Source organism: Platalea leucorodia (genome assembly GCF_965183815.1).
Source record: "Platalea leucorodia genome assembly, chromosome: 11".
Taxonomy (NCBI): Eukaryota; Metazoa; Chordata; class Aves; order Pelecaniformes; family Threskiornithidae; genus Platalea; species Platalea leucorodia.
Window position 1 is genome coordinate 6,883,780 of NC_138833.1, and position 13,579 is coordinate 6,897,358.

The window sequence follows — 13,579 nt, forward strand, 5'->3', positions numbered from 1 at the left end:
TCCTCTTTTTGGAAGATTATTTTTAATCTGTATCACATCACCGACTGACTTTACGTTACAGCACACCATCTTGTAGTGGCACAAATGAAAGCCGGCAAGCTGTTGCATGGGGCAGCGGATCGAAAAGGCAGGGGACAGCTGAAACCAACATATTGTGCAACGAAGCCTTGAAATCAAAGCTGCGGCCACCGCAGCGTGCCAGCAATCGTCTCCTAACTTCCTGGAGACAGTTGGGTTTGATGTCACTTCAAGAGGAAAACTGCTGTTATGTTTCTTTTACTTCTGAACAAAAGGACGGCGCTATACAAAGTGCCAGCTATGGTTTCCGTGGCCTGATGCGGAATCTGAAAGGGCTTTTGCTTCCAACAAACTGCACTGAAGAATAACTTTGAAGTTAGCAGGGCTCAAGAAGAATTTAATAGATACTGCAGGACAATATGAAAGTCTCTACAGTAGAGTGATGACAATCACTTAGCAGCAGGCATCCTGCGTTTTTACTATTCAAGTACTGAATTCAAAGGCATTTGGCCTAATTCTTATAATTTTTCTCAAAACACATATTTACATATAAGCTTGAGACTTTCAGATTACATTTGCTCTAATAACCTCAGCTTAAGTGTACAGAACTGTAGGTTGATTCCTGTAACATTACAGTAAATATTTTTTCAGTATTGTATGCCTTGAATAAATTCTCTAGTTCAGATAAAAGTACTATGCTTTTCAAAGTTCAAGTGTGCATTCAAATTCTGCAATCATATATACAACTTTAAAGATATATCTTCACTTGATCCCTGTTTAGGTGATTTTTCAAGCAGGGCATATAATTATTAGCTCACAGAAAGAACTTTGAAGTCCACTTTCATTAGTATTTTTTTATTTAATTTATTTTTTTGTATTTTCTATCAAATTTAAACTCTAACAGCCCTAATCCATTTAGTACAATGATGTTCAACTTTTATCAGTTACAACACACAAGGCAAAACAGCTGAAGTGTCCATAGACATGCCAAAAGATGTTTGCATTCATACACTTTAAAGTAAATATTTAGCAGTTTGTTTATTCGAAAATAATATAAAAAAGTAAAATAGATGAAAAACAAACAAACAAAAGAAAAAAACAAAAAACCAACAAACAGATTAGAAGTGTAGTCATCTCTAAAGCCTGGCTTAATAATTGCATCAAAAATTGTGCGTGAACTTGAGGAATGCAAAAAACATGTAAGAATTAAAAAGCAAAGAGTTCAGCTTCATCAGCTGAAGAGTTTCTAACACCACCAGTGCAATGCCACTGAACAGAATTCAATACTAACAAAGTGAAAAGGTTGGGATGAAGACAACCTATATTATTTTCTCTAGGGCAACGAAGTCCACTCAAACTTCTGGAGTACCTGTAAAATCCACTTGTCCAAAGCACTGGGAGACCATCCTGGGCCACAAAGTAATGCCCTTCCGTAGTGGGGCTTTGCAAACATGACTATTTTGCCATAGAAATACTATGCAAAGTAGTAAAAAGTTTTGGTTATAGTTCCTTCTTTCTCTGCTGTACCACTTCTTCCATACTCGACAGATGGGTATCAGTAAACTTTGCTCAGACCTGCTGTTGGGTTTGCAGACAGCTGTCCTACCCTTGAGTCTGACGCATCCTTTGATTTATTTGGATTCTACCACCATTTCAAAGGATCACAAAACCCAAACCACGTATGTGAAGACTCTCATACGTCACAGCCTTGAAGACCTACAGAACAACTCATCGGATGCAAATAAAGGAGGCCCAGGGAAACCTAGGAATGGCCTGCCTGCTAAGCACCCCAGGAACTTTTCACACTGAAAGAATAAATGTCTTTATGATGACGACTCTTAGAGCGGAACTACTACTATCGGCAAAATCATTACTATCACTGGTATCAAGACTGCTGCTTAATTCCCCAAAGGCAAGGGATCTGATCCTCCTGCCAGTGATGTTTCTGATAAGAAGTCTGACAGTGCTGTGCGAAGACACTGCACAAATGTAATTTCAACCTTAGTGGGGGGAAATATTTGATTATATTTTTCTGTTTCCTTGAAAATTCTTCCATGGGAAATAGACCAAACACCTGCAAGGAAGAGGACTATATCAAATATACCTGGCATAGACTGCCATGCATTCCTTCTCCTCTCCTAAGAAAGATTTCACACCCTCCCAGCATAAAGCATGGCACTACCAGAAGGCAGGCAGAGAGCAAGGCACATTACCCAGCAAATTTCTTTGCACCATAACAGTTCCAGACAGCAAAAAAAATCCTCTTTTCCACAGGAGGTTGAGAAAGCATAGATACAAAGGTGTGGCTAACAACATCTCTCCACTCAAAGAGATAGTCTTCTGCAGACGCATCGTAATAGGCATCAGGAACAACAGCTCCTGCCTGCTACTTGTGAAATATATTAAGCCTAGCGTGATTGTGTTAGCTTTTCTGAGGAACATAAATTTACGTTTGAAATTACACTCATCTGTTGCAGCTATAAGCAATGGCTCTGGATTTACTGAGGCACGGTCTAGTATCTTGCGTTGATACATGAATCCATCCATGGATGGATGTACTCGCCTCCTTAGGGACATACCCTTCCCAGTCTGAGGGACGAGAGATTGTGATCTTTAAATGGTACAGGAGAGAAACACTAGCAAAGGCAGGCTAGCAATTCACCCAAAGGAATAAGGACCGGATCTCTAAGCTCACATTACTTTTTCTACATTCAGAAGTCCCTTCTGCAGCAGACAGCAGCTTAGCGAAATATCTCGAGAGAGAGTCATATCACCACTCCCTCCTACTCATACAGATTATCGATTAAGTAAATGACTAACTTTTGCATACCAGCAACTTCTGAAGAAAAGACAAAGGTGGGAGAACTGCCCACCAACTAACAGCCACAGATGAAATATCTTGAAAAGCTGTTTAGGAAGAGAAGCAGGCTCCTGAAAGGAGCCACTCTTCTGTTCAAGCAAGCTTGCAGCTTGGGGATGAAGTGTACGATCCTTAGTGCTCTCTAAAAACTGCTGAAAAAAACAAAGTCCAAAAAAAGCACTCATACGTATTAAATTGTTCATACCAGCAAACCCCTTTAGCCACAAGCAGAGAGGTTCGTGGTTGGCAGCGCTCAGACAGCCCCAGCCTGGGGAAGCTGCTGCAGATGACCCCAACCTGCGAAGCGGTGTCGCAGGCTGCCTGTCGCCCGCAGTCGCCATTTGCTGCTTGTTTACCACAGACCAGAACGAACACAGCCGGACCCATTCCGGCAAAAGCCATAGTCAGCTGCAAGCGACCGACGTACGTCGTGCCTGGGGAAAATCAGGAACCAAAACTCACAGCTATTTCGTCCATTTGCTAGTCTTCTGACATCGGGGAACGCACTTCTGCTCCTCAGCTAAGGAAACTAAAGACAAAGAGCTCTGGTTCGCAGCTCAACACTATCTCACTGGCTGAAGTTTAAAGTAATCTAGTAGGTAACCACTCTCTTCTACTTAAAAATAAATATGAATTGACCCAATAAAGAGAAGGTCTCTCCTCTTGCCTCTAAGAAAGAACAGGCTTAGATAATAATTAAAGTCCTAAAACTGAAAGCACTCAGATACACAAAGGATGACTGAAAAAAGTGCTTATCATAACACTTTCCTTCAGATAATAAATCATGCTTTGGAAAAAAAAAAAAAAAAAAAAAAACAAAACACCACAACCCATCCCTGCATTTTACATTTACTGATCTTATTGCTGTCTAGGCCTAGCAACAAACCCTGGCCACGCCATCAGGACGCACGGCAGCAAGCTGCTGTTACCCTAAGAGACTGCAGCCAGCGCCATACCGGGCTCTTGTGAGACCGCATCTGGAGTACCGGCCCCAGTCTTGCGCGCTCCACTACAAGAAATACACTGGGATACTGGAGCGTGGTCTGGCGGAGACCACCAGGATGCCCAAGCACTGGAGCACAAGGAGAGGGGAAAAAAAAAGGGGGGGGGGGACTGTGTAAAATGCAATGTCATCCTTTGCGAAATGCTTGCAATATATGCAAACTATTGCCCCAAATTGAGCTGTCACATCAGTCCTCAGCGTCTGCAACACACGCATACTAAGAACTAAAAAAAAAAAAAAAAAAAAAATTATGAGAAACTGCTGAAAACAAAATCCAAACTGCTATTAATTTTGCGAGGAGACTCCAGCTTCAGCCAGAAGAAACAACAATACTGGAAAACACTGCTGCTGATTAACAGAGGGAAAACTGGACACGTTTACATCAGATCTACAAACTGGGTAACTCAGGCCATCTCACTGCACAAAACAGCAACAGGCCTACTGCATGGGTATCTTTAATTGCTTTACAATACTATGCTTAGTTTTAAAGCTTTCTGTCTCTGAAAGAAGCCTGTTTAAAATAGAGGGATAAGTACAAATATTTCGGATACTGGAGAGAACATTCTGTTTCTTTAAAAGGAATCAAATATGCATTTCTTTTTAATGGACCTGTTGGATTGTTTCCAAAAAGAAATGGTAACAGTCCCACTGTTTTGAGGCAAAATACCAGAAAACATGTCAAAGAAGTATTTGTAAATTACTTCAAACCTACCAGAAGAAGCAAAGCAGTTGTCTGGCTATGACAACTCATTTTAACAGCTGCATAGAAGAATAACATTTTCAAAAGGATGCAGCCTACACGGCGACAGGCTGTTCATCATTTTCCGATTTGTGATTTCATGCACTGTAGGAAAAGTTTTTAGCAGAATGCATCTACTGCACTCATTGTCGTTTTAAGACTACTGCTTCATGTCTGTGGTGAATTTGTACTGCGAAAATGACAGTACTGCTATAAAAAAGGATGCTGAATTTTTCATGTCAATAAATTAGAATTTTGTTTTCAAATACAATTTTTTCCAACTATAATTTCCATTGTCGTACTTCCTTCTGGTATCTGAATAGAAACATCAACCAACAGAAGCTCAAAATTAGTAAAGATTAACAAATAGAAGCTTAAGCAAGTTAATGCTCAATTGTACTTATCAATAAATAGAAAGATAAACTTCCTCCTTTGTGCCCCAGCTCAGCTGTGATAGCACTGAGATTCCTTATTGCTAAGAAATCATTTCCTTTGCAAGGAATGCTGTTGTAAGGAATAAATATTAAACCCCTAATGCTCCAGAACTCCGCTTGCCACTAGCAAATAGTAAGTTCTTCTGAACAGTAATAAATTATGAATTGGCCAATTCAAAAGGCTTTTAAGACCACATTTTTGTGAAGGCAGCTTCTAGTCATGGAGAGGAAATCAATACACTCCTGTCTTAATCTATAAGCAGGAACGACACTGGCAAGTACTAAGTCAATGTCACCTTCCTACTGCTTGTCCATCACCAGGACACGTGGTGCAAGAATGAAAACGCAGATGAAGGAAAACCTACAGAGCTGAACATCCCGTTGTGCAGCAGTCAAGGATAAAGGACAGGTAAAGCGAAGCGCACTATCGCAAGCCTACCGACCGCTGGGCGAACAGGCTGGGAGGAGTCGGGGTAGCTTCAAGTCTGAGAAAGCCACTACATGAACTGTAAGATTTGGTCTCTGGAGGAACAAGTCGACTTCTCACACTGGAAGCTCTGGAATTGGGAAGTTTATTATTCCTGTACTGAATTAGTGCTCTGTTAAAGCTTCCAAGCTACATACCCCACATGTGAACATAAAAGGAAGAGAAGGACACTACGTACAATTGAGATGAAAACTTTAAGGACAATAAATGGAAAGGTGTAGAAAAAACACACCCAACATGTTGGGGGGGTCTAAATAAGCAAGAAAAAATTAAGCAGAGTTTTAGGAGAGAGATACGATGATCTCTCTAAAAAAAAAAAAAAGTCAAGGAAAGTGTAACTGAATACAAGGAAGAAAGAGTTGGTTGAGCAGTATTTGGTTACTAGGTTAATTTCACTACATCTATCTAATAATTTATTCCCCAAGCATTACTTCATCATGATATCATCCTATACTATGCAATAATTCAAAGCGACGTTGGAGTACTTATCTTCTGTTGCTTAATGATTAGCCTTCAATTCACGCTGGAGATGTTTACTGACAGAACTAAGAAGACTGGCCGTTTCTCTTTGCGTGACAGCGCTGTTGGAGCTCTTTCCCAAATCAGAGTGACAAAATATGTTCAAAACCACTGCAGTGCTTCACAAGGATGAAGCTATGGAAGGGGACGTATCCATACGGTTGCATTACACACCTGGAAACAGAACCAGTTTCTCTATACACCTAGATAAGAGACCAGTATGCTTTTAATCTTGCAGTCAAATCCATATCAAAGAGGATGAAAACAGGAGCTATTTGAATCCAAGTGTGTTCATAATGACAAGCTCCTTGGTACAAAAACATTATTAAAAGTAATTAAGTAGCTAAAAATAAGGCCTCAAAATCTATAGTAGTTTCAAGTATTATGAACTGGCATTTAATATATGCTTTTCAATACAACAATAACAAGTGATAATAAGCGTTAAGGACTTTATTTCCAAATAATATTAATTACTCTGAAAATCAGAATACATGAGAGCAAACTTCAAGTACCACAGATGGGAATAAATATTTTTTACTAAATTATCCTCTCTCTTCTCCATTCACTAACAGCTCACAACACAGAAAGCAAATACTTCTCCAGTGAACTACAGAACTACGAAGGTATTTTACTGCGTGCGAAAAAACACAGAATACAAAACCAGACTAATTGTGGAGAACTGGAACACTACCTCCAATCCACTGGCATCAGAGGGTACTTGCTTAAATGTTGCAGCTTGATTTCAGAAGAGCCTAGTTAGGTTTTATGATTGCTAACAACATGATGGAAAGGCAAGAGTAAACCTAATCTCTGCTTTCTTCTTTTAGACTGATGGTAGATTACTCTTGAAGCCTAAATGTTTGAAAAAGCACTAAGACTGAATAAGAGCTTCCTGAAGAAATTCTACAAGGCTCCAGATTTAAGACTAGGTTTTTTCCTTCTTTCTGGTCCATTCACTAATTACTCTACACATACAACACACACAGATAACAGATACAACTCCCAGATAACTTCTGGGAACCACTGAAGGGCTTCTATATTTCCTTCTTAAACTTCCTATTAATCATCATTACGCTAACTGAACGTGTGCTACAGAACGAAGATCTCCTGGTATATATGCCCTACCTGTTTTTAAATGTGGGCTTATAGCTCAGGAAACAATAAAGGGCAAGTCATGGTACCAAAAATAAAAAACGGGGAAAAGCACCTGGTGCCACTTTCACTTCCTTTCCCTTTGGGCATCACTGAGTCACACGCCTGAAAGGAGAAGCTTTTTTTTTTTAAAAAAAAATATGTCCCACAGATGCTTCTAAAAGATTCAAAACCTCTTACTCCTGGTTGCAGTTCTCCAAAAATCAGACTTTAAAAAAAAAAAAAAGAAAAAAGCCTTTATTTTGGAACAAAATTTAAATCAACAAAGCGCTCTTTACACCTTACCAAGCAGCTGCCCCACAGGTACCTGCTTAGGACAGCTACTGAACAGCCCACCCAGGGGCTGCAGCCAGCAGAAAAGCACAAGCCCTGCAACACGCGGAGGGGCCGAACACCCTGCTGAAATCCCTCCTCGGTAACTCCCGAAGTGCAACAGGCTGGACGCACAAAATTGTTTCTTTCCACACACCAAGCTCCCGACAGCTTCAAAGCAATCCCACCAGCTCGCACGATGGGGTTGTCCTTGCAGTGATGTACTTTAGTACTAAAATTTGTTAACCCTGTTAGCTGTTACTATTATATAGTTAAAAATGGTCTGGAATTGTTAAATTCCTACAGGCACATGGAGCAAAAGCGCCTGCACAAACTAACTGGTACTTCAAATGTGGTTTTCATGAAAGCTGACAGATCTGTAACAATTCCTGAAAACAATATAGGTTGGAGAAATTTTTCAGCGATACGTCCTGACATAACAGCTGCATTAGCTATGGTTTTTAATCATATATGACAGCACATCTGTGTGATAACAGGTTTCCAAAAATCTTGTGTGTAAAGTAGTATGTTCATGTGTTGTATTTTATCCTGTAATCAATATTATCAATAGGAGTTTGTAATACTATGTATTCCACATCAATTAATCTGCTGCCCAGCCTGGTCTGAGCTTTCACCTGTTCTATTTATATAATAAATATAATCTATTTTAACTACTATGTACCTACTGCTAGATACTGTAACAGAACGAAAAAAGCTGTTCGTAATAAATAGGTTTACTGTTATTTCAATTGAATATATACATTTTTCTGTTTGTAATATTGTTTTAATACAAAGTTCTGTTGGGGAAAAAAACAGTTCATTGGCCATGATGTGCTAACTGATGAGAAATTTCCAAAGAGCTGATTTATAAGAAACTTGGGGCAGTCAAAGTGCTCAGATTCATCATTAAGGAGTCCTTGCAATGCCCAAACCAGGTATTTGCAGAAATGCACGCCTTGCCTGCAGTAGGGAACCTGAGCTAAGGACCGCCCTAGCCTGACGAGTCTTTTTGTAATTCACTGTGTGGGTCCAGCAGCTAGCCCTCCCCAAGGCTCGTAGCCCATGAAACCAAGATCTACACCTACCATGTAAAAGACAGTTATTAACAGCAAAACTGCTCCTATCCTGAAACACTCCTCAAACTGTTAAATATAGCTAGGCATAAATCACAAATGCAAAAGTCAGGTAGAGAGGAGGTAAAAAAATTAAGCATGAAAGTGCAGGATTGCAACCCTAGGTCTGCACCGAAGAACAGCCTCATGACAGCAAAGCAGCAATCGTTTCACGCTCGCTGCTCACATCCCTCACCAGGGTCCATGAACAAGCACTGAAACATTACCGGCCCATCCCACCAGGCTCCATCCAACCTACTCCCAACATCACCATCCATCTTAAAAACAGCTATGACCGCTCGCTGAAAAATTCTGAGATGCTCTTTGGCCACTGATGAGTTAGGTCCCAGGGGAAAAAAAAAAAAAAAAAAAAAAGGAAAAAAATCAGAATTCCCAATGAAAAAAGTTTTGTTTTCCTTTTCCAGTGAGGGGGTGAGGGATGAGGGAAAGAGAGCAGGAAGATCTTACATTAGAACTAGCTTCTAAATATTCCCAAGACAGACATCAAACCTCTGTGACTTGCACTGTCATGACCATAAGCATCTACTATAACCATTATTTGGCCATGATGCAATGCCAATTTCTATCAAATGTATTATCCATCTATACATTTACCTTGGTCATGGGATTCCCCCCCCCCATTTTGAACAGTATTTCAAAATTGGAAACATAAAACATTCAAACAGAAAAACATGCTCGTATTTTAACAGAAATTTTGAAGAAATTGTTAATTCTGAAACTCAAATTTGCTGGAACTCAAGTGGCCACATTTTGCAGGCAAGAGGAGAGGTTTTGAAATAAATGGTTACTCTCTAAGGCAAGACATTCATGGTATCTAGTGTCTGAACTCAAATGGACTGACTGCAAACAAAACTCAATTTGTTTAACTTTGCGTTCACAAAAGCAATTTCTTTTACGTATTCGTTTTCTACACATGAAAGACTGAACCGCTGAATAACACTATTGTTATAAAAGATACTAATATTAAATAGTAGTTATGTTCTGCTAAAAACGTTACATTCAGAAACACTTTAGGAAGTGCCACACAGTTATTCCACACGTTCTGCATTTTCTTTCCAAGGTAAACATCCTGGGAGTTCAAAATTGTTAACTGGTATCAAACTCTCCCTTTTCATCGTTTTCAATCCCCCCAAACCAGTGAAGAAACAGCAGCAATTCCCCATCTATAAATTACGCAGGCTCAACTTCAACAGCTTATTAGAAGAAAAACAACAGAGAACTTGAGATTTAGTGGTCTTCTATGCAGCGTAAGCCCCCATCCCTTGTTCTTCACTTTTTAAAAGTTAAGAAGCTAAGTTAACAGAGTAACCCACAGAGCTCCAGGACTCCATGCTAACTATTCTGCATTCAAACATGCGCAACGACTGTAACGTAAGGCTATAACCAGGATCACGCTTAGTAGAAAATAAAAAGCTTATCCTTTCTATATTAAATCACACAAATATTACAGGCTAGTCAGTTTATTGCAATTAAAAAGAAATGGCAAAGCTCATTATGTTATTTTTTTTTTTTAAATTAAATGAGAAAGCAAAACGTAGCAGGCAACATGCACAACTATGCTACTTATATCACAACTTCAGTAAACAGGCAATAAAACACAAAAGCTCACCACCCCCCGCAAGAGCCTACTGTACAAAAAGCCCTCTTAAGATTCACTCCTACAATGCAGTTTAGAAGATTTCAGAAAAGGATGCACAAAAAACATTTAGCAGACTTAACAATTTGATTAAACAGAGTCCTGAGAGTTTAACAAATGTTCAACAGCATACGCATAACATTTACAACAAGAAAGAAGAAAGGCACCTGGAGACATCTGACACTGGGCATGCTCTGCAGGCATCTCAGTGCGCACATGCTCTCTACCAGGTTGGAGCAGCCTAGCCACAAAGACCTTGGCACAGAACACTGCAGGGTGACAAAAAGGAAGGAAGAGAAGAAGCAGTTAGATGCCACAACAAATCACTCAAGGCAGGCAACTCATTAGTACGTTAACGTGGGTACTTATCTATGTTATTTCTACATTAAGCACGAGGTTAGCCGCCAAGGGTAAAATAACGCCTGAAGATCCCTTTCAGAAAATAAGCCATCCCTCTGTCCCGTCAAGGATAACGGGCTGATTTTGCTCATTTGCAACCGCTTGGCTTTAGGGCCCAGCTGAACATTTTGACTTACTGCCAGTAGCATCAGAGTTGTTACAGTTCGGGCCCATCAGTTCAGCAACGCAGCCACACATCGCTACCGACAAAAGCAAGTTCTGCTGCAAGAGGGGAAGGTGCCTTGCTGGGCAAACTGGCCTGGCCGAAACGGCTTGCCAGGTTTTTACCTTTGCAGTCACCCTCGGGGAACAGAAGCGCGGGCGCTCTTCGTTAGGGTGGCAAGTCTTTAGAATACAACATGGAGGAGCTTCGGTAATTAAGGTTTGGCACCCCGCACCGTCTCAACTTTCTCAAACAATTTGTGCTTATTTATTCAGAGAGCAAAGCCGACATTAAGTTCTCAGGTTACAGTCTATGTACTGGGACACTGACAATGAAAAAAATATAAGTATTTTTTAGAGAGGAACACCACCTAGCTAAGTTCAAATTGGAAGACCAAGTTCTGCTTCGTCAAGATGTGTGGTATCCTGATTAAATGGGTTATTGGGGAAAAAAGTTTGTATTATCAATTGAGGGTATCCGAAAGCCAAATTACACCCTAACTACATTTATTACTCATACCGCCACCCAAGTCAGAAAGAACCAAGCTTAACTACCAGACTCCACATTGCTGACACCAGAAGTTAGGAAAAGGGTGGAAATCCTTCTTGTTTCTTTTCTGAAGCTGAAGAAGTTTGATGCCCGCTCCCCAAACCTTTTATAGCTCCATGATATTATTCACAGTTCCTTTTAAGGACAGCATAGTACCTACACTACATAACCAGCAGATAAAGATAGGGAAAGGATTTAATTCCTCACTATCAAGCAGTGCACAAACCCAGCTCTAAGATTTGGCACAGGCTTAGCTTTCAATATTTTTCACACAGGCTTCCAATTTAGTCATAACAAACATCAAATCTTTAAAAGAAAAATCCCACACAGATCAAAGTTGGAAGTGGAATAACTGGAGGTGAAGACTCAGGGAAAGGGATTATTGTGCCAGTAACGAGGGGAAGGAGGGAGCCCAGAGCAACTGAAGAGGTTAAAAACTTGTTTTTATTTATTTCATATCTTCTGAATAAAACAAAAGAAAGCCTGATATTTTCATCTCCATGCTAAGGAGAGAAATTAAAGCAAAAAGAGGACAAGAACGACCCTAGCAGCACCAAAACACACTGGAATTCTCTCTCCTTTTATCCAGCAGGAAGGTTGCAATTCCATATGGATGTTCTGTACTATGCACTGGTCATGTGACGAGTGGGCATGTATACCTTATGTACAGAGGTAAAAATCAATATATTTATGCTATATTGTATTATTCTTCCTTCAATATCAAAATTAATCACAGTTTTCTATTATTAAAAGTTTCTTATTAACATTTGGAGAAACGTGATCTTTCATTTAGCTATCAAGTAATTAATCCAGTATATCTATAATTACATTGCAATAATTGACTTTGACATGTCCTCACACAAACACGTGAAATTTAGTTCCCAGAACTGTGCTAAGATAGTCAACCAGTGACATTAGGGAAACTACCTTAATTTCAATGAGACACCAAAAAAAAAAAAAAAAAGATTTTTATATTTTTCAAGAAAAGATAGGATGTACTGTTCAAACCCACTGATCACGGTATTGAAGATGCAGGATCTTATATAGGCAGTTTACAGCTCTGCTTCAAAACAAGCGTATATAATTCAAGGAACTCGCTAATCTGCTTCGTTATTTAATCCTATTTGGCACAATACCTGAATGGTGTTTCTGCAACACTGAACCATCAAAATTCAGTGTGTCACTGCAGGTATTTACTAAAGCCCAAATAAATTTTTGCATTTTTAAACATACAGGCCCAGTAAAAACTTGAATTCTGCTCACATCACTTAGTAAACGTCATTGATGGATAAACACAATGAACTTATCTCCTAAAATTTTCAGAGATCTACAAAACTGCGTATAACGTGTATAATAAATCTACACCTACAGGAGTCCACAAATTATAAGCTAAAAATCACTGGTTTAGGTGATTAGACTGTGTTTTCTTTTAGGAACAACTCTAGCTAAGTAAGCTGAATATTAAGAAGAGAAATACGGGTAACTTAAGAACAATTTTTTTATTTATTTCAAAATACATTAGGCACAGAGGCCATTTCTATGCCAAGTTTAAGCCACACAAAAACCCTTCCATGGTATTGCAAAACCCTGAATAAAAGGATTTATAAAAATCACTGGACACTTAGCTACAGCAATGATGTTGCACAATACTACAAATTACATATTGCATTCTACTTCACACTAAAACAGGAATGTGCAAATATTTGTGTGCTTCACTGACATGTTATTTCTTGACCCTGCTTGCATAGGAACTGTCATAAATAAAGCGCAATAGTGTACTAAAGATTTAATTTTCTGCATAACAAGAACCTTAACTTATGCCTTTGCTTTCCACTGGCTTTTCATCAGGATCCCAGGGAGCTGCAGCACTGTTTAGTAAAGTTTGTGAATGGGAAAATGACCCCGGCCAATGGGCATAATATTAAATGCACATATCAACCAGTGTCGAGCCCACTGGCAGACAACAGAACCATACAGGTTAAGATAAGGCCAATCAAAACTCAAATTTTAAGGAACAAACTAATTTGCAATGCGACTCACATTAAGATAGCTGTGTGTTCATCTGAACGTACTACTTGCAGGGGAGGAGTAAGCAGATGAAAGAGGGGCTTTACAGCTTCATGGCAAGGAGTGAATGATGCTGAAAGAATAAAGACAAATAGAGAAACCCTCGTT

General features: G+C 39.5%; 1 protein-coding gene across 4 annotated transcripts in view; it reads right to left on the reverse strand.

Annotated features, from left to right (window-relative positions):
* The window catches only part of FBXW11 (F-box and WD repeat domain containing 11), a 78,520-nt gene that overhangs the window by 50,679 nt on the left and 14,262 nt on the right, over positions 1-13,579 (reverse strand). Inside the window, exon 1 of one of the 4 annotated variants that reach the window (XM_082323737.1) lies at positions 10,461-10,562. The exons of the other annotated variants lie outside the window; for them this stretch is intronic. Coding sequence (XP_082179863.1) covers positions 10,461-10,511 — 51 coding nt within the window. The 5' untranslated portion in view covers positions 10,512-10,562. Of the gene's footprint in view, positions 1-10,460; positions 10,563-13,579 lie in introns of those variants that run through there. 4 annotated transcript variants of the gene reach the window in all.